Source organism: Archocentrus centrarchus, chromosome 1, assembly GCF_007364275.1.
Source record: "Archocentrus centrarchus isolate MPI-CPG fArcCen1 chromosome 1, fArcCen1, whole genome shotgun sequence".
Taxonomy (NCBI): Eukaryota; Metazoa; Chordata; class Actinopteri; order Cichliformes; family Cichlidae; genus Archocentrus; species Archocentrus centrarchus.
Genome location: NC_044346.1, coordinates 3812509 through 3840489, shown reverse-complemented (window position 1 = coordinate 3840489; position 27981 = coordinate 3812509). Strand labels below are relative to the sequence as shown.

Sequence of the window (27981 nt, the reverse complement as noted above, 5' to 3'; positions counted from 1 at the left end):
GTGATGACGTCACGTGTCTGTAGGTCGACGCAGGGTAAGTGGAGTTGTTTGGGCTGTGTGAGAGGAGAGAGCTGTAGCTGGGAGTGCTGCTGAGAGGGCTTCAGTTGATGTTGTTGCTCCTGGGCCGTACGGTTCCGTTGTCATTCGCACAGAGTCACTACTTGCTGTCAGTCTTCACTATCGAGGCCCGTTTTAGCTAGATTCTTGTTAATAAAACTCAGAGTGATAGCCAGCATTACACACAGCACCGTCTTCGTTAGCGCAGGCAACCAAAATATAGGAACCATGCCCGAAAGGAGGCCCTTCGTACGGTTACCTACTGACGTTTACCCCGTCAACTATGGGTTGTGTTTGAAGCCTGACCTGATCGACTTCACGTTCGAAGGCAAGCTGGAGGCTTTGGTGGAGGTATGTTGACCAGGACGTCCCGCTACATACACAAATGGATTTGTCTGTGCATGGCGGGGATCTCGTTATGTAATCTGACCAGCTAACGTTACAGGTTGCTAGCTAATTACGACAATTTGTTAGCCACTAGCTGTCATTATTGCACGCGTTAGCTAATGTAAGTTGCGTGGTGCTAACTCTGCTGACTGTCTCATGCTGGTCACATGAAACCCATGAATGAAAATATAATCATAGTGTATTTCTGTCAGTAGCACTAAGCTAAACGGGGCTAGCTAGCTCAGCAGTCCCGTGTATAGCCACAGAGTTGCACTCTCATGTTAGCCTCGCTGCCTGTTCAAACCGCTAGCCTTCTGCCAGCGGCAGGGAGTGCGCTAAGTTGTGTTTTTAGAGGAACTTGCTGTATTCCTATAACATTAACCTCTATTAACAACGATCCACTGCTTTCAGAGTCTAACAGTTAGTAAGTCGTGGCGATTGATAAATTTGGTAAGATGCCATTTAGCACCCAACTAATATTAGTGTTTGCTAAATCATGGCAACATCGTGTAGCCCCAGCCCACCCCAGCCCTGCTAGTAATACAGTTGAACTAGGTGAAGTGGTGCGCTATATGTTAACATAACCCGTGCGGACAGTAAAATGACAAGGGTTTAAAAGCCCATTTGGGTACATTTAGGGAATACTTTGCACTCTCTAATGTATGTTACGTTCACTCGTGTTTATCGATAAAATGGTTTAACTTTGTAGGTTAGCTACTATATAAGACGTAAAAAGTGACTGTCTGTTTGACTTAAGCCACAGAGCTCTTGCTTGCAGTGTGTAAATGGTGCCATTGTCCAAAACAGACACCTGTTAGCTGAGCGTGCCAACACCTGCCCCTGGCTGTAAACAGTTAATCAACGCACATTTTCAAAGAAACCAAGACAGATCGCTGATTACACGGTGTAAATGTGCACCATTATCAAGGTTTACCTTATAGGCGTTGTGTGATGCCGTTCACTAACGGGCGTATAAAGTGCTTCGCTATCAAGAAGAGTTATCTGTTAAAAAGATTAACAACAACAAGCCTAGAAAGCACGAGTAAAGTTTTTGCAGCAAACGGTACACCTGGAAAACCAACACGGGTTATTAAATGATGTAATACCCAAAGATTTTACTGTTTGCAAATTGTCTAAGTTGTTGCTGTTGTAAAACCAGGCAGTTAAAAAGCAGAGCACAGCAGCTGCTTTTTTCCACGAAAGATTAACTGGGTTTTCATGCAGAGTGATTAATTCTCTAGCGATTTGGCAACTAAAGGTTAACCCCAAATGCTTTTGAGGACTTTGCTTTATTTTGTTAAATGACAAATTTCACTTTTGGTAGAGAAATGCACTTATACACAGTTTATTTTTTTTTTTCATTTATCAATAAAAAGGCAGGTCTCTGATCGACAAGACTGCTGAAACATTTGAAGGGGCACTCGGGGTCTTTGAGTAGCCAGTTTATCTTTTGTTATGCCCTGAAATGAGCTTCAGCGGTGCGGCACTGTGCATGTGTCTTGTTCATTGCCATCCTTTCAGCTTCCATGTATCTTAAGCAGTATCGCCACAAACTGTGAATGTCACTGAGTGTGTCCTCTTTGAAAACTGCACAGTATTCATGTGTGCCACTGTGTTTTGCCCTCAATATGTTGAGGAATAACGTCCGCTGTTTTCACAGCACAGGCTGGAAGCATCTAGTTGTCGGTCTTCTGTTTTTTTTTTATTTCTCCTGCTAACTGGTGTGTCTGTGGCCAGGTTTGCCCTTCATCTTCTGTATGGTTTATCTGTAAATGTGAGGATGCTTTGCTGTCTAAACAGGTTCACTTTGGATTTCCGATCACTGGTGCAGTTTGATCCAATTGATTGTAAATCCAAATTTAAACCTGAATTTTTCCTGATAATTTTACGGAGGTGCTGTGTTTCAGTGAAAATGTAGAATTTGAAATTACGGCATAGCAAAGAGAGTCTAAGTTTAGGTGTTTTATGTCAATATTTACAGGTTACACAAGCTACAAATCAGATTGTGATGAACTGTGCTGACATCGACATCATCACAGCTTCCTTTGTACCACAAGGAGGAGAAGGTGAGGGTCAGACTTAGTGAGACGTTCCCCTTGTCTCTCCTTTTATTAATGGAATTGTTGTGAATGAAGTTCTCATTTCCAGCTATCATTTGATTTCTGTTTGAGCCGATGGAAAATACTTAATGGCATTATTTCCCAAAGCTAACCGCTTGCGTTCTCAGCATGTTCTGATCTTCCTCTTATATTTTATCCTTTTCAGAGGTTGGTGCTACAGGGTTTAACTATCAAAATGAGGATGAGAAAGTCACCCTTTCATTTCCTAGTGCTCTACAGAAAGGTAAGCAAGGACTTCACTGGGCTCTGCTGTTGACTGTCCCTGCTTTTGATGCAACCTTCTGTGTCATCATTGTTGTTGAAGAACAGCAATGGTCATACAGATGATCATTGTTGTTCTTCTGCCACGTTCCCTTTGGTGGTGGCTGAACGAACGGTGCGTCTCTCTCTGTGAACGCCTCCCCAGGTTCCGGCACGTTGAAGATCGACTTTGTCGGGGAGCTGAACGACAAAATGAAAGGATTCTATAGAAGTAAATATACATCTCCTACTGGAGAGATTCGCTACGCTGCTGTCACACAGTTTGAGGTGAGTGAGTGGCCTCAGGGAAATTACTTGAAGAAGTTGTGTGTATTGCTTAACACTTTAGTTGCCTGTGTTGCAAAACAGAGAGGCATGCTAGTCATGTGGCTGTTTTTGGTATTCAGAGTGGGATCACTCAGTTTGTTCTATTTACTACTTTGTATTTCCGTTTGTCGAAAGCTGACCAGTTCAGCATGGACACTGAGCAGGACGTTCTATCAGAATCCACCGTCCTCTGCAGGATATCACGCTGTGATTGATGTGAAAGCTTTTCTATCACAGTGTGTCTAGCTGGATAATAGAGGCTCTCTCTTTCTTTATACAGATGCATGTTCACAGATCATTAAAAGTTTCTTGTTGACAAGATCTCTGTGTTCACCCTCCACACAGACACAGTTTGATTATGAGGGGGGGGGATTCACATAAATATGCTGCTAAGTGTTGAGGTAGAATGATGGTTGACCAGCTTAAATTTAAATTTTCACACAGCCTATAATAAATATAATGACAGTATTTTGTGCATACAATGGCAACACGTTTTTCTTTATTTGCTTGCAGTAATTTGTGTTCACCACAGTCAGTGGTCGAGTGAATTGACGACTACTGAAAAGTCCAGTTGAGTGTGCTTTTCCTGTTTCTCACGTTCGGTTTAAGACTTGTCAGCAAGCCGTTGTTGCACTTAAAGTAGCTTAACGAGCTGTCATCAACTCCCGTCATTATCTTCACTTCACCTGACACTCGTCAGCTGCTGCATGAATATCTGGCCAAGCTTGTTGGTTCTGGAAAGACAGAAAATTTGTCAGCAGAAGCCTCCCCCCCCCTGAACTTTCAGCCTGGAGAAGTTTGGTTTCAGAAGGTGTTTCAGACCACATTAAATAGGCAGGGAAATTCCCCACTAAATCTGAGTGGGAATAAATTTCTGTCATGGTGCATGTTATGAATGACGTACAGTACCGGCCAAAAGTTTGGACACACTCTCGCATTCATTTGAATGGGAGAGTGTGTCCAAACTTGGCTTTTGAGATGCCAAAAAGAAAAGCTCTTGGAAGCACAGACAATGTAAATACCACAGGGAGAAGTCACTGTGTGTAGAGAGAGCCTGTCAAAGCAGTTTTTTCAGTCTTTAGATAAGATTCCTCTCTCAGGACATAAAGAAAAGATGCACATGCCACAGGTACATATCTGTACGTCAGGAAACAGGGTATGTGATCTGTGTAAAACTGTTCAGTTGTGATGCTTCCTGGTAAGAATGCTTGCAGTTTAAAGTAACAGCCTGTCACCTTTCATAGCTGAAAGGCAACATAAAGGTATATATACAGTGTCTGTTTGCAAGAGTTACTTAAATACTTTCCGTAAATGTGAATATATGTGAATCTCTTGCAAAGTATCACACAAAAGGACCAGAAACGCACCTTTTTATTGTGCCTTAAACTCCACAGAGCACTAATGAAATGAAAGCTTTAAGGAGCAGTATGAGAGACACATTTAATATACGTTTTGTCACTGTGTGTGAACTGAACATAAACACAGCCCAGGCTTGTCTGGATCCAACACACCTTGTCTCACATTCTGTCCTTTTCCCCTCTGCCCCTCACATCCCTCTTTCTCCAGGCCACGGATGCTCGCAGAGCTTTCCCCTGTTGGGATGAGCCAGCTATCAAAGCCACCTTTGACATCACTTTGATAGTTCCCAAGGACCGAGTAGCCTTGTCAAATATGGTATGTGTCATATGTTCACTCCTCCCTCCGAGAAAGTCCAGACCCCACAGTGTCCAAGTCACTTTCTGCTGCCAGGTTTCCTTTGTGTGTCTGTGTTTCTCCTCTTTTCTCTTCCCTCTTTTTTTTTTTTTTTCCCTGCATAACTTACATAACAGAGGGCAGACAGTCACTGCGTATTCTTCCTCTGGCTAAATATTATGAGCAGCACTATGTGAAGTCTAACTACTGTATACATACAATGACCTTTGTCATTATAAGGAAAGTTTACTAAATATCATGTTTGCCTGGGATGCTGTTTTCTGCAACTTTAACTGAAGGACTTTACGGCTGAAATTCATCAGAAAACATCATCTGGCTTAGATTATTTAAAACACAGCAGCCCTCCAGGCTAACGCGGTTCATCTCTCTGGTGACCGTGAAGCTAAATTTGGCTCTTTCTGACAATTTAATATGAATGACACGAATGCTCTCTGTCTGTTTTAATAATTGCTTTTTTTATGAGAAAGGGTAACAAAAAACCAAAACACAAAGAAAATTGTAGCCAAAGAATCTTAGATAAAGTAGTCTCATTGCTGACCATCATGCAGCTGAAGCACAGGCTCAGCACAGACGTAGGTTACTCCATGTCTGGACCTTTTTGTGTCTACATATCTGCTGCAATTTCTTTTCTTTGCAAGTATGCTGTGACCTACTGAGCAAGGCAGTATTCTTTCTGCATTGGCTGGAGATTATAGTTCGCTAAGCACTAAGATTGGGTTTAGCAGATTCATCCTCTTCAGATAAATATTGCAATCAGGCATAACCATTGATTTCCTATTGGTTCCACTCATAATAAAAAAACTTGGAGCGATAAATCATCTGTGTCAGATCTCACAGTGGTCATGGACCGTGAATATTTCAGTATTTCATGTTGCTCTTCAGACTCTTTTACGCTTTTGTTACACAACATTCCTGTTTGCCCACCGCAACATCTACAAGGGGATGAAATCAGAAGGTTTTGTTCTGGAGCCAAAAAGTGATGTTGAGCAAAATGTTTTAATGTCTGTGTCCACAGGCAGTGTTTTTGAGCTGGCAGCATCAATTTTCCTTACAAATCATTGACAGCGCTCGACGTCGTCAGCACAGAAACGCCTTCAGCAAGGAACTTTTTTTTTTTTTTTTCTTTCCTGCTCTGCTTATAAGGCTCTCTGTTAAAAATAGTTCTGGGACACCACTGCTTTTGTCACTGTCAGTTATCGCTTACCGACGAATCAGAATCAACCAGGAAATACAAAACCAATGCTGTTAGCAGTGACCTAGGCTAAATAATTTTGCCTGCTAATGAAAATCCACTAATTTACCATCTACCAATCAATGTTGTGTAGGTATTTAAAAAAAAAATACAATTCTGTTACTAGATCACTGCCTTTCAACACGTGACATTACCTACTGAGAACAGGAGCTCATTAGGACTTAGTAGCATGACTAAAAATGAATACCTCTTTGAAATTAGCTTATGCTTGTTGATTATATTCAGAGTCTAATGACTTTACATCATGGCACAGTGAGTTGATATTGGTAGCGTCTCTTCCGCTATATAACAAGCTTGTTAATTTCCCTCAGAAATCAGTTTGGGAGCTGTGGTACAGACATTATTCTCCTCCTCAGCAGGTCTCACCACCTTTGCTGTGGCGTTGTGCTTTGCTTGTAGGTACTTTGTCAAAATGTAAAGTAGAACTCCTTAGCAGTTAATGGGTACTTATTATAACCCTAACACAGGGAAATGCAAATACTTCAACCTGATATCAGGCTAACTGACTTAAATGTGCTCACTGATGCAGCCCTAGGATCGGATGCATTCCACCGTGCAGGAAGAAGACGGGAGGAGAGAAGAATATTGCAAATGTATCAGCACTTTTTGTCCTTTTGTCACAAAATGGGAACATAAAATTGTAGTAACATGTTTAGCAATAATGGACTTTTTTTTTTTTAAGCAACTAATTACTTGAATGTTAAAACTAATACATTACAGTAAACAATGCTTAAACAACCCTTATTTTAGCAGCGTGTAGCAATGTACACAGTTCAGCCTTGATCACTTTTGACAGTAATTTGTTTTTAATGGGATTGCTCCACATTTATTCTCTTTAGAATGTCATTGATCGAAAGCCACACCCAGATGATGAGAACCTTGTGGAAGTCAACTTTGCCACCACGCCCATCATGTCCACTTACCTTGTAGCTTTTGTCATCGGTGAATATGACTATGTGGAGAGCCAGTCATCAGATGGCATCACGGTACGCGTCTATACACCAGTGGGAAAGGCAGAACAAGGGAAATTTGCACTGGAGGTAAGCGTGTTATTGAAACTCACCTCTCAGTGTATTTACCTTTGCACTAAAAGGTTTATGGCCGTAATTAGAGTAGATGACAAACGGAGAAAGCAGACACATTTACCAGCATTTGCATGATGGTGGATCTGCTGGATCCTTTGTGTTTCTCGTGTAGCGCTGCTGCACCATTTTATATTCTTCTGATCTTTGTGCGTTTTATTGCAGGTTGCAACAAAGACCTTACCATTCTACAAAGACTACTTCAGTGTTCCTTATCCATTGCCTAAAATTGATCTCATAGCTATTGCTGATTTTGCTGCTGGTGAGTAGCTCTAAATTCTTAAATTTGAGAGAGTCTGGAAATGTTTAAAGTGAGAATGAAGCACTTTCTTCTCCATCCCATCCAGGTGCCATGGAAAACTGGGGCCTTGTTACCTACAGGTAAGCTTTACAGAGTATTAAAGTAAAATATTTTAATTAATAGCTACATTTAGAGTGAGTGAGTGTGTGCAATTAATTTGAGTATTTATCATGAATAGTCCTGCAATAATGGCCCAACTGCAAGCAGGACGTAATCTCTATAGAGGCAGTGGATGCTGTGGCTCTGTTTTCTGTCATTGTTAATTTAATGTCTTTGACTCTTGTTAATCAGAATAAATGAGTACTTTGAAAATGTTTCCCTGAAATCTCTGAAATGATGGTTTGCAGTTTTCTCTGACATTTTTTAAACTGTGTGATTAAACAGGAGTGTAATCAGGCTTTAACACTTGTTAGTCTCATTGAGGAAATGGCACTTTTTTCTTTATGGATGACGGCTCTAATGGCTTTTTAATTGCTTTGTGGTTAGCTGGATGCGCCGCCACCTGTTAGGTATTCAGCTGCCATCTGATTAGCACAGAGCAGCATTCATCTACATCTCAGCTAGATGCCAAGTATCTTTATAAATGTCAGATATCCGACGGAGCTGCAGACAGAACACAGGGGTGGGGGGGGGGGTGCTGGTTGCAGACAGATCGTCGACCTTTAGCTGTTTTTGTGTTAAATTTGCGTTTACGCTGTTTTTCAGGGAGACGGCATTGCTGATTGATCCGAAGAACTCCTGCTCATCCTCCCGGCAGTGGGTGGCACTGGTGGTCGGACATGAACTCGCCCACCAGTGGTTTGGAAACTTGGTCACTATGGTAAACAGTCATAACCTTATATCAGCTATCAGAAAATTATAGATTCATATTTTGAATCACTTTTGTTAAAAGCTTTGAAAATAATGGTAAAAATAGCAATAACAAAACCCAGAGCAGTATTTATTTAAAAAAACTGCAACACCAACTGGAAGTATGAGTAGATATTTGTTTACTTGTGCACCATTAAGTTTTGAAGGACTTGGAGGATTGTGCCATCTTAGTTCCTGTCTGTGTTTGTGTACAGGAATGGTGGACCCATCTGTGGCTCAACGAGGGATTTGCATCCTGGATCGAGTATCTGTGTGTGGACCACTGCTTCCCTGAGTACGACATCTGGACCCAGTTTGTCTCGGCCGACTACACCCGCGCTCTGGACCTGGACGCACTGGACAGCAGCCATCCCATAGAGGTCAGCTTTGAAATCAAAGACGAGAGCAGAGAGTCACTTTAGAAAAATCTTGTGTGTTTTGAGGAATTCTGGAAAGAAGTGATTTTGTTGATATACAACCTGGATGTAAGCCCACCTTTACAGCTGCAGGTCATCACACAGAATCTTTGCTTAAAATTACCGAGCGGATTGAAGGGCAAACATTAGCTAGATCTGTTAAGGTTGGTATATTTTGTTATGTATGAGCGCCACTAATTTATGGTCACATGTTGTGCTCTCAAGGTGAACGTGGGCCATCCATCAGAAGTAGATGAAATCTTTGACGCCATCTCCTACAGCAAAGGAGCATCAGTGATCCGCATGTTGCACAACTACATCGGAGACGAGGTTTGTTGTCTGACATGCTGTCCAGCATTGTTTCCAATCTGATATTTAATATTTATGAAGAATGTGCTTCTCTTTCTCTCTCTCTCTTTCTTTGAAGGACTTTAGGAAAGGAATGAACGCCTATCTTTTGAAGTTCCAACATAAAAATGCATCAACAGGTGAGCAGATGCGGCAAATATTTTTCCTTCGCATGAAGCTGTTGTGTGGAGTCTTGCGCTTCTGACTTCTTCCTGTCTCCCACAGAGGACCTATGGGACTGTCTGGAACAGGCCAGTGGGAAACCGATCGCTGCAGTGATGGGCTCATGGACCAAGCAAATGGGCTTCCCCATAATAGTGGTCGACCAGGAACAGGTGAGCTGTTTAGTCTGATTGTTTTACTCATTCTACACCTGCAGTTTGCTTGTTCAGTGATTGGCTCTACTTTTCTTCTCTGACATTCATTCACACCCTGACCGTAATATTATTTATAGCAAGGTGATGACTGCATCCTCAAGATATCGCAGAAGAAGTTCTGCGCCAGTGGACCTCATAATGGTGAGTGTTTGTTGCAGACACTGTTTGTCAAAACTGTATACAAATTAAACGTGCATTTACCAGATCCAGTAGATGCGATCATTTACGCATTCATTTGGCAAGTGAAAGCTCACTGGTTTGATTCCAACCCCTCTGGGGTTGAATCATGGAGGGCATCCAGCTTTAAAAGCTATCCAGTCAAAACATGCAGAGCTACCAGCAGCTAGCTCACTAGATGCAGACCTAAGCTTAAGTTTCAGTAAGTTATTTTTTTGAGTCTCATCTTGCTGTGGTGGCTCCCTCATTTGTCTGCTAAACAGGAGAAAGCTGTCCCAGCTGGATGGTCCCGATTAGTATTTGTACCAGCGAGGACCCCAGATGCACCAAGCTCAAGATTCTGCTGGACAGACCGGAGACCTCCGTCACTCTGAATGGTGTTGGTCCAGACCAGTGGGTCAAGGTGAGATCCTACTGCAGCTGAGTTTACCTAAGCAGTAAAATCCTCTACTGAAAAATGAAGCCAACACCAAACTGCTTTGGAGTCTGCCAGTTTCAGTCTTCATGACAAGTTTACAGGGGTTACTCATGCATTTAAACTAGATTGAGGCTTAAAAATAGGAGTGTGGCTACTATGGCTGCCACATGGATGGGGACGCAGGTTGCTATAGCCAGCAAGAGCCTGGTCGATTTCTTCGCTAATTCAAGTTGCTGAATTGGTTTGAGATCCTGTTCCATTTGGAGCATTTTAATGCTTGTATCTGACAAATAATATGACGTGCTCTGCGGTTATTATACTAATGGCCCATAAGTTTTCTTCTAAAGTGTGCTGAGTGAAATTCTTGTTTTAGCTTTGCATTACTTTGGCCTCATTAGTGTGTCTTTGTGCATTGCACTAATAGGTTTTGTGGATGCAGTTTGCTAACCAGTCTCTCTAGCATTAGCTGAAAACACTCATCTGAATATGGCTCCAGGAAAACAACATAGTTGTTGCCAAAATGCCAACATCAAAGCTACAAAATGAGACATTACAAACTGACAGGCAATCTCCCCATGGCCATTTCTTATATACATATCAGTTACATATCAGCTTACTCTTAGATATTTGAGGACTTTATCAGAGGAGGCGATATTAATTTTCATGTAGGTCAGAGTGCATTCCAAGATACGCATAGTCAACTTTGAGTGACGGCGTTTGCGTTGTTTGTAAATTAAAGCCAGATAATGAATCATTTTTATAAGGGCCAAATGTTGTGCAATTTCTGCAGCCCGACCTGTCGCGTTTTTATCAAAAGTAAAGTTGAAACAAAGTTCACCGACTGAGTTCTGTATTGTCAGCTGGGAGGAAGAGCTGTAGAGGACGTGATCATCACAGATTCCCTAACACGTTTTCTGTGAACCTGAAAGTCTGCAGGCAACCAGTTCACTCACAAAGGAGCAGCTTTAACAGCTATGTTTATGCTTTTGTTGTGCTCATTAGAATAATAACCACAGTGTAAATTGGCAAGGACAAGGATGGACTTGTTTAACCTCTTGTGGATGTGACCTGCAAATTTAGTGCAGCTGTTGATGTTGCGGCCTGTTTTTCAGTTCCTCAGGAAGTAAGCTCTGTAAACACAGGATTTTAAATGGACCAGGGCTCGCACAGCTGATGCTTACAGTGTCTTGAATTCCCATTGCTCCGAGATCTAAGTATAGGTACAGTTTAGAGCCACTTTAGAAGGAAGAGGTGGGTAGTGGTGGGTAGTGGGGTTGGAGGACTGCTATTCACACTAATAGTGTGAAATAACAGCCACCACAACAAGCTCATCACTGGGCTTGTGAGCGTTTGCATTTTGAGCTGTGCTGGCACTCAGTCTAAAGGGTAAAAATTGTAAGACACAAAATTTCCCACAGTCTGACTCTGACTCGTCTTTCTGCTGTTTACAGATCAACCCCGGCACCGTGGGCTTCTATCGCATCCAGTACAGCTCGTCCATGCTGGAGAGTTTGCTCCCAGGCATCAGAGACCTCAGCCTGCAGCCTGTGGACCGACTGGGACTGCAGAACGACCTCTTCTCCCTCGTAAGACAGACGCACACAAAGCTGGGAAATAAAACAATTAAAGAATAGCCATTTCCTTTACATTCTGCCACGAACAAAATAATCCGCTACAAGGCTAACTGCTCGTCAGCGGAAATCCACTCCCTTCCAGGGTAAACAAACACCGGGATTAAAGTACAAGGGAGCAGGAAGACTGAAAAGAAAATGTGTGGCATGAAGGTGGAGAAACAGAAAGTCAAACAAGTGTAACTTCAACCTGTTTCTCGTTATTAGATTTATTTATTGCATAACCCAAAGTGATATTTTTGTCCATGTGAAATATGCCTTAGAATTGTTGCATCAAAGACTAGATGCGCCTAATTGGGAGGAACGAGTGGCTCTAGCTAACGAGGCTCATTGTTGTTTAATTTTCTGCTTTGTGTCCTTTTTCTAGAACCAGCCTGTTTATTGGCCCTTTAATCAGGGCAACAGTTTCCAGCTAGAATAAAGAGAGAGAAATATTATGTCTGATGATCAATAAGTCTTTTAACACAATAAAACCTGCATTATTTTACACATTTCTGTACACCCACATAGATATTTCACTTAAAATCTTAATGAGCTTCTAATCTTAATTGCACTCAAAAATTTATGATTTATGATGAATGACTCCATTAATCATTGTTATTTACAACATTTATAAACGATCTTGTGTTATTAGGTGAAAACAAATGTGCTTATGTTAAAACAGAAAGCACGACTATAAGCAGTTATAAAAGTGCGATTTGGCAGACGAGGACCCTAAGATTAGGTGTAGAGGTGCAGCATGGGGAAAATAATTACCTGCAAATAAGTTGCTTAATAACTTGTTTTGTGAATCCAGCAGATTTTTTTTTTTTTTTCCCCTTTGTAGGCAAGATGTGATCAGCTGACCTTTGACACTGATATTCTCTTTATAGAATTAGCAAGCTGAATTCAACAAGATAGAAGCAAATATTTCACAAGCTATGTGGCTGATTTCCAACCCCATACACTAAAGATAGTCTAAATTCAGTGAATCTGTGTGTGTGACTCCAGTCAGCATCACCACCTAAATACAAACTCGTGTCTGTGACCCTTAATGTAAACTAACGTTGGCCATGAACATTGCAGCTGCCCTGCACCGGTCGACCGTAGAGCATGACTGTAAATTTCACCACAGTGCTGCAAACTAACCTTTAACCTGCACTAAACTGCATAGTACAGTCTTTCCTGCAACCTTTCAATAACAGAATTATTATACTTCAATCTGTATGCAAGACATTTCACAAAAATGTAACATAAGCAACACATGTATAGACCCAATAACTGATTTAAAAACTTACATCATCTTTGCTTAACTCACTAAAGATGTAAATTTCAAGTTTATAGAGAATTAATCTTCATTAAACTCTCATGTTAACGTGTTGGTGGTTTAAAAAAAATACACATTTGTTCACATTTCTTCTCTTTTAACCCCGACTTCAAACTTACCAAGAAACTATCCTGACACACAGTCACTTTACTGGAAAAGCGTTTCTTCTGGCCCTGAAGGAGTTAGGAAAATGGACGGATGTTTCTTAGAAGAAAGTCAGCGCTTTGTTTTCCACGAAATGTTTTGTAGTGGGTGTTATTCATATTTCCATTGTTGTGCAACTTTTACTTTGCTCCTAGTTTGCAAACCCCTGCAGGCTGAGACTTGCAATGCAGCAACCCTTCACCTTAAAAACTACATCATCCTCCATAGAGCACAAACCTTTCATTTTGCTGGAATTTGTTTGTTTCTAATTGATTTGTGGCCTCAGTCTCGTGCAGGGATGATCAGCACAGTGGAAGTACTGAAGCTGATGGAAGCCTTCGTCAATGAGCCCAACTACACAGTGTGGAGTGACCTCAGCTGCAATCTGGGAGTGTTGTCCTCGCTGCTGTCCCACACTGACTTCCACGAGGAGATCCAGGAGTTCATCCGCGACCTCTTCACTCCCATTGGGCTCAAACTCGGCTGGGACAGCAAACCAGGGGAAGGTGAGGAGTCACTGTAGAGAGAGACTGCATCCCAACTCCATTCTTTTTCCTGTTATTAATATTTAAATTAAGAGAATTTGTTATAGAGTCTCTTTTAAATTAGTTTAAAGTGCAGGAATTTGGCAAGTAAAATATTTGACTTTTATTTTGAATCTTTAAAACTGCAGGTTTTATAAAATAAAATGAAAAATGTATTTTGCATATCTAAAAGATGTCTGCGATAGATCATCTTACCTTAGAAAAAAGGTGCTTTTCTTTTACTGTTTTAGGTGATGAGAGCTACTGAACTTACTGAGCCATAACTAAACCTGTAGTTACTGTCCCAGGTTCTGCTTTTGTTTCCTCCCTCCATCTTTCTGCTTTGGAGACAAGTTTGAATGAGATGGACTGACCTAAATTGGTCTGAAGAAGCTTACAGTCTCTGAGGAAGAGGAGTGGAGTAACCTGATCCTTGTGTGCTGCAGGTCATCTGGATGCTCTGTTGAGAGGTCTGGTTCTGGGGAAACTGGGTAAGGCAGGGCACAAACCCACCCTGGAAGAGGCCCGGCGGAGATTCAAGGACCACGTGGATGGCAAGCAGATTTTACCCGCAGACCTGAGAAGTCCGGTAAGTTGAGCATATTTGCAAAGCCGCTTTGGTAACGCACATTCTTACACAGAAAGACAGACAACCACTCACACCTGTGGGCAATTTAGAATCACCAATTAACCTAACCCCAGTAACTGCATGTCTTTGGACTGTGGGAGGAAACTGGAGTACCCAGAGAAAACACACACTCACGCTGTTTCTACATAACAAATAGGAATTTTGTGCATTGGTACTGAAACAGTTAAATATGTCCCGCAGAAATGTAGATGAAAAAGTGTTGAAATGCTGACCAGTTTAGGCGATTATCTCCGGCTGATCAGAGGCTGCAGTAAGCTCGTGCACAAAGTGATTAGAAAACCATGGTGACTGAAAAAAACCTGGAAGACCTAACTAAAAAAAAAAAAAACAGTGTAAAAGCATCACTACACTGCACTACAGTGTAGATCAGTTAAACACTGTTAAAGGATAACGTCAGTATCATCCTGCCTGTGTTTGCTTTTCTCAGGTGTATCTAACAGTATTGAAACATGGAGACAGCGCCACACTGGACACAATGCTGAAGGTAAAACTCCATCAGGCACATAATGCTCAGTTTCACACACTCTAGCTTACATTGTAAAATGTTTGAATCACACATTCTGTGTTGGACCATGATTTGTGTGTTTTTAGTTCAGATGGATTGCGTTTGTTCTTATTTGTAGTTTTAGGATTTGGAGCGTCCGTAGCTGCATTTGAAGGCATTTAGCTCCAGTCGTTGCAAAGAGTGTGATCTGAGTTTGTGTGTCACCTCTCCCTCAGCTCCACAAGCAAGCAGACATGCAGGAGGAGAAGAATCGAATCGAGCGAGTGCTCGGTGCCATCTCTGCCCCCGATCTCATCCAGAAAGTCCTCAACTTTGCCCTCTCGGTACACAAGGCCTTTTTACTACCTGCTTGCAAGTGTGGTTTTGTTTCTCATGTACTTGTAATCATGGTCAAAGAAAAGTATCCAAGGCTGTTTTTATTCATGTAATTTTTTCAAATCTAACTCTGGATTTGTGTGTTTTTGTTACTGTGCCTGTAACCGGTTCTAAAATTGGAGTGAGTGTCTTTAAAAGACCTATTTATGCTGAATTTACTCACATAAAATGTAACTACAAAATACTACAGTTAACACTGCTTTACGTAACAACTGCAAGTCATTAACAGCAGAGCGATGTGGAAGCACTGAGTTGGGCTTTTTAAGGTGCAGCCTGATACAGCTGCCACAGACCAGCATGGCTCCTGTCAAACAACCACTTTTATTTCCTCTCCTTCCCAACAGGAAGAGGTTCGTCCCCAGGACACAGTGTCAGTAATCGGGGGAGTGGCAGGAAGCAGTAAACAAGGGCGGAAAGCTGCCTGGAAGTTTGTGAAGGATAACTGGGAGGAACTTTATAACCGCTACCAGGGAGGCTTCCTCATATCACGACTTATCAAGGTAAAGAAAAGGAGACTGCCTCTTGCTCCTGATTTACTCAGTTTCCTCAAGTTTTCTGATTATTTTACCATAAGATGATTTTATTTTTTTTTAACATATTCTTGCACATAAATCATGACTCAGAAATAAATAACAGTTTAACTTTTGTCCTGTTATTTTTCTGCACTTTATGAATGTTTAAATTTCATAACCTCAAGTATTAAAGTTTTATTTGTTTCAGGTCAGCTCACATTTGTCTTGTTCATCTGTCTCTGCAGCTCACAGTTGATGGATTTGCTATTGATAAAATGGCGGCTGAAGTCAAGGTGAGAGCGCCTCACTTTAATGACCTTTTCCCTGTCGATGCCGGGGAAATTCCTCATTTATTTCAAGCTGGCTTAAATCTCACTCAAATCTTAAGTACATTTATGTTCAGGAGCCTGCATTAACATGAGTTTGACCAGCAGGGGGCAGAATGACCTCACCACCACACACATCAGGTTCAGGTTAACGTGTTAGCAAGCGGTTGCCTAATAACACAAAAACATTAGCGTCTTGTTAGTATAATGAATGATGTAGTGTAAGAGGAAATTGTGTCATCATATCAGGTATGATGTGATGGGTAAAGTGCATAAATCCTTACTACTCATTTTTAGTCATTTGGAGCTTTTTATTTAATTGTGTGGAGACAAACATGTATTTCTTTTTCTTGATATTGGAGCCAAAGATTTTTTTTTCTTGAAGATTATTTTAGCAACTGAAAGTATATAAAATCCCATCACTAGATGTCAGTAGGTTGCAGATTGCAGTCAATTGAATTCTGTTTTCTTGCTCCTGCTAATTCAAGTGCATAATCCCAGTTATGGTGGCCACTGTAGGACAAACACATCTGGCTGCCATTCATCTGTAGTGAGTGTAGACTGTCAGTATGACTGCAGTGTCAGTGTGCCGGGTGTCCAGGCTCTAAAAATTTGTGAAAGGAGTCAGTGAAGCTCAGTGAGAGCAATACTGAGGTGAGCTGTTGAGGATTTCCTGAACAGCCATCTAACAGCATCCTCTGCTGCCTTTGGTAGTCGCTTAATTGCTCACACAAGTAGTTTAAGTTGGTAGAGGCCCACTTCACACTGCCAGCTGTTATTCCACTTGTTGCCTGTCTGTGTGCCCCTTTCTCATGTAGCAGCTTAAACCCTGCTCCTGTGAGCGCACAAATATTTTTCCAGTCCAGATTTCTAAATTGGGAAACTGGAAATTTTCAAAAAGGGAAACGTTGGCATTCTGCTGTTGTTGGCACAGGAAGACAAATGGAAAGTGGTGCTCCGGATTCCAAAAGGAGGTTCTGAAAAATTACAGCAGGCTGTGTGTGAGACATGACGCTGTAAAGATTGTGTTGGTGTGCCCTCAATTTAGATTTTTTTTTTCCCGTTTGGTAATCTAAATTGTACGCTCTTTAAAGGCACTATGATATTAAATATATGGTTTAATCTGACGTATGTAATTAAAGTATTGTGCTCCTTTCTGTCCCTGCAGAGTTTCTTTGAGAGTCATCCGGCGCCTGCGGCCGAGCGTACCGTGCAGCAGTGCTGTGAGAACATCCTCCTCAACGCTGCCTGGCTCAAGCGCGATGCAGACGACATCCACCAGTATCTACTCCAGCGCAAAGCACCCCCCGTCTGAACCGCCAACCCCGTTGTCCCCAACCCCGCCCCGCCCCACCCCTACCCACCCCCACTACAGACCGGAGCGGGAGACCAGAGGGTACTTTGCAGCAGGCTTCAAACAAGAAGACAAAGCCAAGAATTTACCAGTGCGTTGGAAACACAGACTCTTTTTACGTTAACAAGCAAAATCCATTTTAGTCAGACCAGGAATGTAGTTTTACCCCCATTCTGTCCACGAGCAGGCGAGCCGATCTGTTAGTCGCACAAACACCGCGACTCTCGACGCGTTCGCCAACCCTGCTAACGCGCTCACATGACCCAGCCCGTAGGCACGCCTTCATCCACCCCTGCGTTGTAGCTGAGAAAACTGTGAACCCTGTCCTCTCCTCCCTTTGTCCTGCTGTCAGCCATTCAGAATGCATGAAGTGTTATTTTTCTTTTTTCCTGTATTTGTTACTTTAATTACATCAGTCAGTCCTCCTTGCTTTGATACTCTCCCACATCCTTGCTTTTTTTATTTTTATTTTTCCACACGCTGATTTAGGTAGAAGCAGAGGGCACCTGGGCAGAATGGGGTTAATAATAGTAGTGTGTGTTGTAGTTTCCAACAGCACTGATTCTCCATTGCTAATAAACAGTTAGGACGAGGCGAGCAGCGCTAGCATGGTACTACGTATATTGTAAACTGTATAGTGCAAGCATTATTTTATTTTTAAATTGTTCTTTTTTTTTTGCTTATGTTCCTAGCAAAGAATGAAATGAAAAGGTTTGTGGATACCTGTTTCCACTCCGACCAGTATCCCCCCCCCCAAAGGAAAAAAAACACCCACCCGTCGAGCTCTGTTTGTGTAGAGCGGAGTTTGTGTCGTTAAAATCATCCACAGATTCGTTCTCTTCCTCCCACAATGAAAACGAAGATCCAGGCGTGTTTTAACAGAACGGCAGTGATTTATTTAAATGTTGCGATAATCCTGTTATCCAAGGACAAGGAAAGAAAAAGATCACAACACTACTTCCCGGGGCCTTTCCTTTTCCGAAGTAACATCCTGAAACACCTCTTCATAGGGTTGAGAGTCCAGCGAGGCCCAGTTCGGACTTTGCAGGTGTTGACACTTCGACCCTGCTGTGGACCTTGGAAGCCTTAAACTGGTTGACTGGTTTGCAGTAAATATTCAACACTGAAGTGGTGATCATAGGTGACTTCCACATAACCGTCAAATGTATCTAATATGACAGATTATACAGACTTGTTGAACGAGTATATCTTATAGAATTTACAATTTGATGTGTTTTTTTGGAAACATACCAACGAGTCGTCTAACCTGTTGTCGAGACCCCCCCCCCCCACCCGCTCCCCGCAGAACATTTGTTTTATTTTTATTTTTTTTGTTTGTTTAAAAAGAATACAGTTGGTGTTCATTAAAGTGGAAAAGGTTATAAAAACTAATGATGTGACATCAGTACATGTTGAGTTTTATGAGTGAGGGGTGAGTGCACGCTCATGATAATGTTATTTTTAGCTTCCCTTACACACAGTGGAGCCGGCAGGCATCAAGAAATGTTGACTTGGGACTTTTAGTCAAAATATGAGAACTGTTTTTCCAGATGACCTCAGATTATGGCTCTACACTTACTCGGGTTCCCGGTAATAGACTTGCAAAATCTGAAGGCAGTGGAATGATTGGTGTCCAAGATACTGTGTTTTAAATAGTTTAACCCTTTGGCATAAAGGTTGACAAAAAATGTTCACAAGCACCAAAGCTCATGAGTCAAGCAGACGTGACTCAGACATGAGTCAGAGCTCAGGTAATCCGTCAGGTATCAACGGTGCTGGAATGAGACGCTCGCAGAGGATCGTAGAGTAAATGTTAAAAGAAGCGAATCAGGAGACAGATTGGATTTAAGTGTGTTTTAATTAAAAAGAGCTTTTAATAAATGCTCGTCAGACCTCTCCAGGGAAAGATGGGATGCGTTGCCCTATGTTGGAACACATGGATGATGGCTCACTCGCTGCTGAGATTGTTTAATGCAGTTTGGGAATAGGGTATAATACCACCCCCTACAATACCACCCCTATATGGAAAACAGTCTGTTGTTCCAATTTTAAAACCTGGGAAAGAGCCATCAGACCCATCCAGTTACAGACCAACTGTGTTAACGTCTCATTTGGGTAAAACTATGGAAAGGATGGTCACAGAGAGACTTATCTGCTGGAAAGCAAAGGTAAGTCACCACAGGACAGCGTGTGTAGTCTGTTATTTCATGATTAATGACATTTTTTGAAAATTCAGAACAGGGAATGGGCAAATCTCTGTATGCAGATGATGGAGCGCTCTGGATCAGAGGCTGGAATCTCAGTTATATTCAAATGAAATCCTGGCGAAAAATGCTAGGCAGTCACTGCAGAACATTTACTCTGGGCCTTAATGAGAGCGACACTTGACTATAATTCTATAGCTTACATGTAAACAGCAGAGAGCAAACCCAAGCCCTCCGAATTTGTAGTGGGGCAGTAGCAGGTGTGCAGGTGGAAATGGGAGAAATACCCCAGTGAATTAGAGTTAAGCTTGTGCTTACATACTGGGTCAATGTCCAAGGGCATAATGAGACTCACCCTGCAAAGACCATTTTCCAAGAGTTCTGGGAGCACAGGAAAACCAACTTTATAAACTTTGGGTGGGTTTCACATATAAAGGCTAAGCAGCTAGGCTCGCATAATATGAACTATTGTGCAGCAGTCCCTTACTCGTGTAAGGGTGCTTGAAAAGGTGCTGTCGCAAGTTGATTTGTGAGAAGAACGGGTTTAATAGACATCTTTTTGCTAGGTGTTTTTTTTTTCTATCAAGTTCCTGATCCACACTCCAGTGCAGTAGGTGGCGGTAATGCACCTCTAAGCTGGTTTGCCGACTGTCATTAAACCCAAAAGAAGAAGTGTCAGGCGACTGTAACGTGACGCTTGCGCAGTGAGAGCCTGACTACTTCCTGTCAAGATGGCGGTGAGCATGGCGTATACAGGACTGTGGAGGACAAGTAGATTGTTCCTACCCAGACACCGTGTCCTGTTCCCCGCTGCCGTCCGAACACAGAGCACTACTAGCGGGGACCTGCTGCCCTGGACCTCGTTGTCCAGGCCTCCGTGGCCGGAGCAGGTGGGCCCGTTCTCGGCGGAGGACGAGCGGAGCCGACACGCTGCTGTGGTGAGCACCGTAAACCAGCGGATCAACTGTCAGGACTTCGGCCGGCTCTTCGCAGTAGTGCACTTCGCCGGGCGCCAGTGGAAGGTCACCGGCGAAGACTTGATCCTGATCGAGAACCACATCGAGGCGGACTGCGGGGACCGGATCCGCATGGAGAAGGTACTTCTGGTCGGAGCGGAGGACTTCACCCTGATTGGCAGGCCTCTCCTGGGGAAGGAGCTGGTCCGAGTCGAGGCCACCGTGATCGAAAAGACTGAGTCCTGGCCCAAAGTCCACATGCGGTTCTGGAAGAGACACCGGTTTCAGCGCAAAAGGATCATCATCCAGCCGCAGACGGTGCTGAGGATCAACAGCATCGAGCTGGCCCCCAGACTCACATGATGATGATGATGATGATGATGATGAAGAAGACTGGATCCACAGTGACTCCTGGTTTACTTTTTGTCATTGGTTACAAACATGTAAACAACCTTGTGGCGGTCAGCATCTGTGCCCATGACTTTGGTCTGTGGTGCTTCAAAGTAAGCAGCTGAACATTTGAGTAATATGTTGACCAGCTGTTCACTGGTTTATACATCTGTAAATAAATAAACTGAGTGCAGACATATTAAAGCTTTGTGCTTGCAACATGTGCTGAGGGGTTGGTCTAAATTTGATTTTACAGGAGAGAACTTGCCAGAGGTTTGAAGTCAGTCTACTGGGCATTGACTGATTATCCCGTTTAGTTCCTCAAGCATTCAAAAACTAAAGAGAGCTGGCTGTTAAGAAGTCCACTCTTAGCCTTGGTCATTATTTATCCACAGCTAAAGTAAAATGGGTTTGCTCACAAACTAATAGGTCTCTGGATGAAAGCTTTCCTTATGAGACTCAGCTGATAATGGGTAAAAGTTGTATTTTTTTTTTTTATCTTAAAAGCATAACAAAAAAATTGAATAAAGCCAGACCTCTAATCCAGGCTTCCAACACAGATAATATGCAACACAGGATTGTTTGTCTATGTTCAAGTTGCTTATGCTGCAAAACATGGCCTGTGTTGAACTGCCGTCTAAAACTGGATATCTAATTGGTTACTGAAGCCACTTCAATGATTTAGAAAAAGATTCACGTGACAAAAGATGTTAAAACAATTTCTCATTTTATTGTGAAACCTGAACTAGATCGCCTTTGGGAACAAGAACGCTTGCACAGCTGTTCCGAGGACAGATCTGAAGGCACTGTTGAACATTTCTGCTCAGAGGGTAACAAAGTCTTACTCAGAACTGAACTCCAGCACTGGAGGTGACGTTTAAATTAGGAGTTTGTCCAACAGGCGAAAACAACAATAATGATCAAACTAAATACAAACGCTGCTACTCAGGTTAACAGGCTGGTTAGAAATCACTTCACAAACCATGTTCCCTGTCTAGAGTCCAAATTAAAGAAACATCTCCTTAAACAGTAAATGAAAAAAAAAAAAAACTAACTGATCTGCTTTTGAACATCATCAATTCACTGTTAAATTTTTTCAGGTCCCCTTTTGTGTCCAACACTTTAAGAACCTCGTGTAGATCTCAAAACGAGTGACAATGAGTGTATTGCTCAGTTAAGTTTGGCCACGCAGATCTCACATGGTGCTGAGCTGTGTTAAGACAGACTGGTGGTTTCAATCATTCACAGGCTGAGGAGAGAGCCAGCCAATCACTCTCTTGGTACAGAAAGAATACGACATATAAATGTTGACTTAATGTGTCACTATTTCATCTCTATACCAGCTTTGACTACATTAATACACATGGGCACGAACTGTAGTCCTCTCATAGAAAGAAACGTTAAGCTAATATGAGGCTTACTGATGCCTTCAGGTGTGTTTAATGTGACTCCTCCACCTTTGCTCCATAAGGAAACAACCACCCCATGCTCAGTGTGTCCTCAGTATACTTCAAATCAATTGTTAAAAAAAAAAAAAAAACACATATCCTGTTATAACTATTAGTGACAGCCAGTAAAGTCAGAAAAGCTAACCACACCAGAGCTGCACACATACATTTAATCCTAACAGTGGCATTAGATGTTAATTAAGCCTTAAAATTTTCTGAGAACATATTGTTGATTATAGTGTGTCTGGTGCAGTGTGGCAGGTTTGCATGAAAATCCTCTGCGCACTGAGGTGAAATTTCTGAGCTGCACTCACCCTTGTGAAAACAGACATTAACCAAAGTCTGCTGCTTAATATATAATCAGGGATGTGTGTGTGTGTTTTTTTTTTTTTTTTGGGGGGGGGGGGGGGGGGTTATGACCAAAGTGAAAACACTGCTACTGGTAAAATACTAAGTTTCAGATCAGGTTTGTTAGAAAAGATTATACAACTTCCAAGTAGCAGCTAATGTAAAGATTCTGCAAATTACTATTAACCAGTGAGTTAGCTTAGTTCACAGACTCCCCCTAGGAATCCTGCACAAATCGTTTTTCCTACACAGCGGGAATATCGCTTAATGTGTCTGGAACCCTGTTTCCGATGGCTGCAACCCACAATGCTTCGTAACTTCCTAAAACAGAAATTCTATGTGAAATTCACAAGCTGACCGACTGGGTCTGAAATAAAGGAAACATTTCAGCGTCTCTCCCTGGTCTGACTTAAAAGAGTTAACACTTTCTCCTTTAGATGTGGTTCATTTGAAGTATACTGAGGCAGTATCCCAAACTTAGAACTCACTGTCTCCTGTCTGCAGACTTTACCTCTCTTTTTGTGTGTGTAATCACTTTATGATTACAGCCAATGGAGAAGAATGATTCCAGCAACTAACAAATGTGCATAAACTTCAAAATTCCACATCTACCTTTTAAGACTCCAGAAAAAGTCCCCTCTTGTCCGTTTTGTCTAACTCATCTTTCATTACAGAAAATCACAAAGATCCAAACTAAAATCACGAGCTTCACCAAAGCAAAGCAGCACACTGCTGAATCCAACAATGTGGACTTGCTTCAAACTAAACACACACCCCGTGTGAAACAATTTGTGATTGGTCAGCCTTTGCTGGTGAATTCAGCATTGAGATCCACCCACGTTTTAAAAATCTGACTTTGCTGTTTATCAAGTCTGCAGGTTTAATTGCTAGAGATCTCCCTGGGGTTAGGTGCAACATTTTATCTTTTAATGTACCATGGTGTAATCTCCTCCTGCTGTTACGCCAAGAAAGTGATTTTCAAAACAAAATCTCAAGTATAATCTTTAGAAGTCCAATCAAAATAGTCCAAAAGATGGACTCTTCCTCCTGAAATTCATCCTCTGAGGCGTGAGCAGATTTCTTTTCCTTATGTACGCCTTCTGAGTTGTACGAGCCCTTATCAAATGGGTCTTGGGGCACAGTTTGATCGTAGAACACTCGCATTTCAAACTCGCTCTCCTGGTGAGACGGATGGCCATAAATGCCGATGCCCACAGGCCTCGTGAAGTCCCCCGGTACCACCACCACGTCTTGACCACAGGTGGCCGACTGTAGCTTGTAGGTGTCGAAGCTCGGGTGCAGGGTTTTATCTGACACATACAGGTCTGCGTCTCCCTTGAGACTTTGCATGTGCAGGATGATTCTGCCATCGTGGTTGAGGCGTAGGTAGCTGTAGTTTCCAGCCCCGATGTGGCCCTGAACCACATGAAGCAGCACCCATTCTTCAGGGAAGCTGTCATCCTCTGTGGGGCTCAGGAAGCTTGTGGCCTGGGACAGCAGGAGGGCAATGACCAGCACACTGCAGCTCAGCTTCATGGTGAAGGCATCTGTCAGTCACTAACCAGACAGCCTGAGAAAAATAATGGGACAACACATGGATCAGGAAGCTACACTCAAACAGAGCTAAAGGCTGAAACTGTTACTCAGAGCTACTGAAGTCAGTAAAACCAACTCCAGCTGCTGTCACAGCCAGCTGTTTGTAAATCAGCAGCAGAGAGGAGCTGAACAGAGAGTAGCTATACAGACTGTCTTCAACAGGTGGGCAGCAGAAACTGATTGGATAGAGGCTGTTTTCACGTAGGCTCAGCAGGGAGACAGAGTTTTATGTATCACTTAATTTAATTAGCAAAAGCAGGAGGAGGAAAGAAAACCCCACAAAATATCAAGAAAAAGAGCCTGATTACTCATTACTGATCCCATTAAAGAGTTAATTGCACAAACAGCAGGAGATGTGTGTCATTTAAACAGCTGCCTGTGTCACTAAAAGCACATGAGAGAAAAAGATAGAGAGGATTAAAATATGAAGTAACACAGAGTGTATATGAGTCAGTCTGAACTGACGTGTTCAACTCAGGGTGTCAAACTCTGTTTCACTAAAGGCCACAGAGGGAAATAAGAATTGAATCAACCACACAGTTCTGTAATAAGACTATCATACAGCAACTCACAGCAACCTGGTTCAAGAACCTGAATACGACAACTGACTGTCTCAGTTTCCCTTTGGCCAGCTGAGATAGGCCCCCCATGACCCTGAACTGAATAAACAGAAGATGATGGATGGGTTAGCCTAAAAAAAAAAAAAATGTCCAACTTAAACTTATAAATAAAGATAAGTAAAGATACTTGAAAAGCATGGTATTTTTACTTAACACAAAGCTAGGATCCGCTGTCTCCTTAAAGGAGCGTCATGGTAAAGAGGAACAAACCAAATCCACAGTTAGTGAGATCAATTTAAGGACAGTTTGGCATTTTTAATGGGATTTGCTGATGTTAAGAAAAATATCTAAAACAACTAAAATTATACATTAAAACGGCAACTTAACGTTCAATGTGACTACACATAAAACCATTTATATGCATAAAAAGATAATAAAGACAATAGAATGACTTTACAAAGTCAAAACTACAAAACATAGTTGCTCAACATGTTCACTACTCAGTCCTTCAGTATTTTACAAGCCAAACTCGCTACCAGAACAGAAAGGACACCTGTAGCGTTGCTGCCAAAGACTGAACCTACTCTGCAGCGGAGAAAGTGACGCGCTCACTCTCCGCCTCACAGCTCAGTGAAACATGAGTCTAAAGAAGCCGGAGAGTTGTAGACTGAGAGCCTCTCAGCACGGTTAAAAATAACCTCCTGCTCCCCTCTTCATCTCTGTCACGAAGGAAACCGGCTTTAACCATTAACTACGTTTTTTAAACAAATGAACACCAACAGGGGGGTCTCGCGTAACAGGTTTCACCGCTTTCAAACTGAATACGTCTGATAAATTCAACAAAAATTACCTTTTTGTACCTGCCGCATGCTAACCTGCTAACAGCTAAGAGTACCAGTTGCAACCTGTACAATCCAATAAGAGTAATAATGTAAACAAAGACACGTTCTGTTAAAAAAAAACATACCGGATGGCTTTCACTGTATCTATTAGAAACAATCCGTGCTAACAGATCGCTACTTACTTCGAGAACAGGCTAGCTTCTTAGAGCAGTTAGTTAGCTATCACGCAGCTAATGCTGCTTCAAGCCTATTTAGCTTCAGCGAAACACGTTTACAGGAGCTGAAGGCCACGGGTCAGCTCAATACGTGAGGACCAAGTTACGAGCTGATTAAGATTACGATATTCGTAATTCGTGATATACCAATACACTCAGTTTACTTACACAGCTGTCATTTCCTGAGCAGCATCTTCGACTAAGCAGCAAAGTTCACTTCTTCATTTCCTTTTCCTTCAACTCTCCAAACAGCAAATAGCGCACTGACGCCACCTACCGACCATCACGTGTTAGTTTTTTTTAGAAAATATGCCAACTGCGCTGCACTGAATGGGCCCGTTTCGAGATATGGATTAAGCCTAGCCCTAGAGCATAACACCCCCCACCACCACACACACACACACACCTGAAACTCTGCTTAATTGATGTTTGAGAAACCAGCTGAACGGCCAACAGAGATGATAAAACAATATTAAATGACTTATTAGATTACCTCGTCCACCAACAGATGAAGGGAGGTTATGTTTTCAGTCACATTGTTCTGTGTCTATTTGCAGGATAACTTTATGAACGGATTTCAATTAAAATTTCTGGATTTGTTGGGGGTGGTACAATGAACAATTGGATTAGATTTTGGTACTCAAGTAGTGCTTGTATGCATGCCTGACAACATCGGTGCACGCTCCTAATGAGACAATGGATCCTGGGGGATTTCCTCCCGGATCTGAACCAGGGTGTCATTGAGCTCCTGGACAGTCTGAGGTGCAACTTGGTGGAGTCAGGTGGACCAAAACAATTTTCCAGAGGTGTTCTATTGGGTTTAGGTCAGGCAAGTGTGGGGGCCAGTCAGTGGTATCAATTCCTTCATCGTCCAAGAACTCCCTGCATACTCTCCACATGAGGCTTGTTGTGCACCAGGAGGAACCCAGGACCCACTACACCAGCCTCAGGTCTGACAGTGGGTTCAAGGATTTCATCCTGATACCTAATGGCAGTCGGGGTGCTGATGCCAAGCCCATAGAGGTCTGTCCCTCCATGGATATGCCTCCCCAGACCATCGAGGGGGGGGGGGGGGGGGGGGGGGGGGGGGGGGCTGCTCTCATTTGTGAAAAGCACAGGGTGCCAATGGTAGACTTGCCAATTGGGCTCCACATTGCCAAGCAGGGAGCAAAAGGTCCACTAGAGGACATCAGGCCCTCAGCCCACCCTCATGAAGTCTGTTTCTGATTGTTTGGTCAGAGACATTCACACCAGTGGCTGCTGGAGGTCATTTTGTACCTCTGGTAGTGCTCATCCTGTTCATTCTTGCACAAAGGAGCAGATACCGGTCCTGATGATGGGTTTAGGGGGGTTTGGGGGTTGTCTCATTGTCACCCCTCTAGTGCACCTGTTAATTTCATGAACACTAAAGCAGCTGATTAACAACCCCCTCTGCTACTTACTGAGCAGATCAATATCACAGAAGTTTAACTGACTTGATGCTAAACTCTGATTAAAAAGTGTTCCCTTATTTATTTTTGAGCAGTGTATATGCAATATTAAACATATAGGGTCTATTTCTTTTATGCTATATGGTGAGTCAAAAATTTCCTTTGGCCATAGGTGTGAATGGTTATTCATTTGTCTGTCAGCCCTGTGATATAACTGCAACCTGCTCAGGGCCTTGTCTATATTAACTGTTTTATTCTCTTGCAGTACCAGGATTTCCCAGCTTCTTGTTAGTCCATTTAGCCTTCTCAGCAACACTTTCTACTTCCAGAGGTGTCAGTGTTAAATCTACTGCACTTTCAGTATATATTAGGCAACTACATCTAGTACCTTTGCCTTTGTTAATACTCACTTACCCCCTCCCATCCACAAAATCCTCAACACATGAGGTATTTGCATCTGTTTCCCCACAGTGTGCTATGTGCACTGAAATCCCCACACCATATTCTTTTCCCTTGCAGCCGTCCACCAACAATGTTTATTATGTCACTAGTGAGCTTTTTACATGCATTGTAATAATAATTACTAACTTATCCTCTCCCAT

General features: G+C 42.4%; 3 protein-coding genes across 5 annotated transcripts; 2 read left to right on the top strand and 1 right to left on the bottom strand.

The window, feature by feature from the left end:
- The first annotated feature begins 153 nt into the window (after nucleotides 1–153).
- On the top strand, nucleotides 154–18719 carry npepps (aminopeptidase puromycin sensitive). The gene is made up of 23 exons (XM_030733714.1): nucleotides 154–408; nucleotides 2426–2510; nucleotides 2710–2787; nucleotides 2971–3092; nucleotides 4698–4805; nucleotides 6936–7136; nucleotides 7344–7440; nucleotides 7526–7559; nucleotides 8185–8299; nucleotides 8544–8708; nucleotides 8970–9074; nucleotides 9172–9232; nucleotides 9318–9427; nucleotides 9547–9610; nucleotides 9910–10049; nucleotides 11516–11650; nucleotides 13432–13651; nucleotides 14116–14258; nucleotides 14746–14802; nucleotides 15039–15146; nucleotides 15543–15698; nucleotides 15956–16003; nucleotides 17205–18719. Exons 1-23 carry the CDS (start codon nucleotides 286–288, stop codon nucleotides 17349–17351), a joined length of 2622 nt encoding a protein of 873 aa, XP_030589574.1. The 5' UTR covers nucleotides 154–285; the 3' UTR covers nucleotides 17352–18719.
- Nucleotides 18720–20289: 1570 nt separating this feature from the next.
- Nucleotides 20290–21138, top strand: mrpl21 (mitochondrial ribosomal protein L21). The gene has a single exon (XM_030736785.1). It carries the CDS (start codon nucleotides 20326–20328, stop codon nucleotides 20911–20913), a length of 588 nt encoding a protein of 195 aa, XP_030592645.1. The 5' UTR covers nucleotides 20290–20325; the 3' UTR covers nucleotides 20914–21138.
- A 512-nt stretch (nucleotides 21139–21650) lies between these two features.
- c1h6orf120 (chromosome 1 C6orf120 homolog) lies at nucleotides 21651–26211 on the bottom strand. Of its 3 annotated transcripts, none has more exons than XM_030743956.1 (2): nucleotides 26118–26211; nucleotides 21651–24306 (listed from the first exon to the last, which is right to left on the bottom strand). In XM_030743956.1, exon 2 carries the CDS (start codon nucleotides 24270–24272, stop codon nucleotides 23715–23717), a length of 558 nt encoding a protein of 185 aa, XP_030599816.1. In that variant the 5' UTR covers nucleotides 24273–24306; nucleotides 26118–26211; the 3' UTR covers nucleotides 21651–23714. The 3 variants fall into 3 exon arrangements, with proteins under 3 accessions (XP_030599816.1, XP_030599832.1, XP_030599825.1); XM_030743972.1 differs by lacking the exon at nucleotides 26118–26211 and adding an exon at nucleotides 25917–26040; XM_030743965.1 differs by lacking the exon at nucleotides 26118–26211 and adding an exon at nucleotides 25743–25854.
- Nucleotides 26212–27981: the final 1770 nt, after the last annotated feature.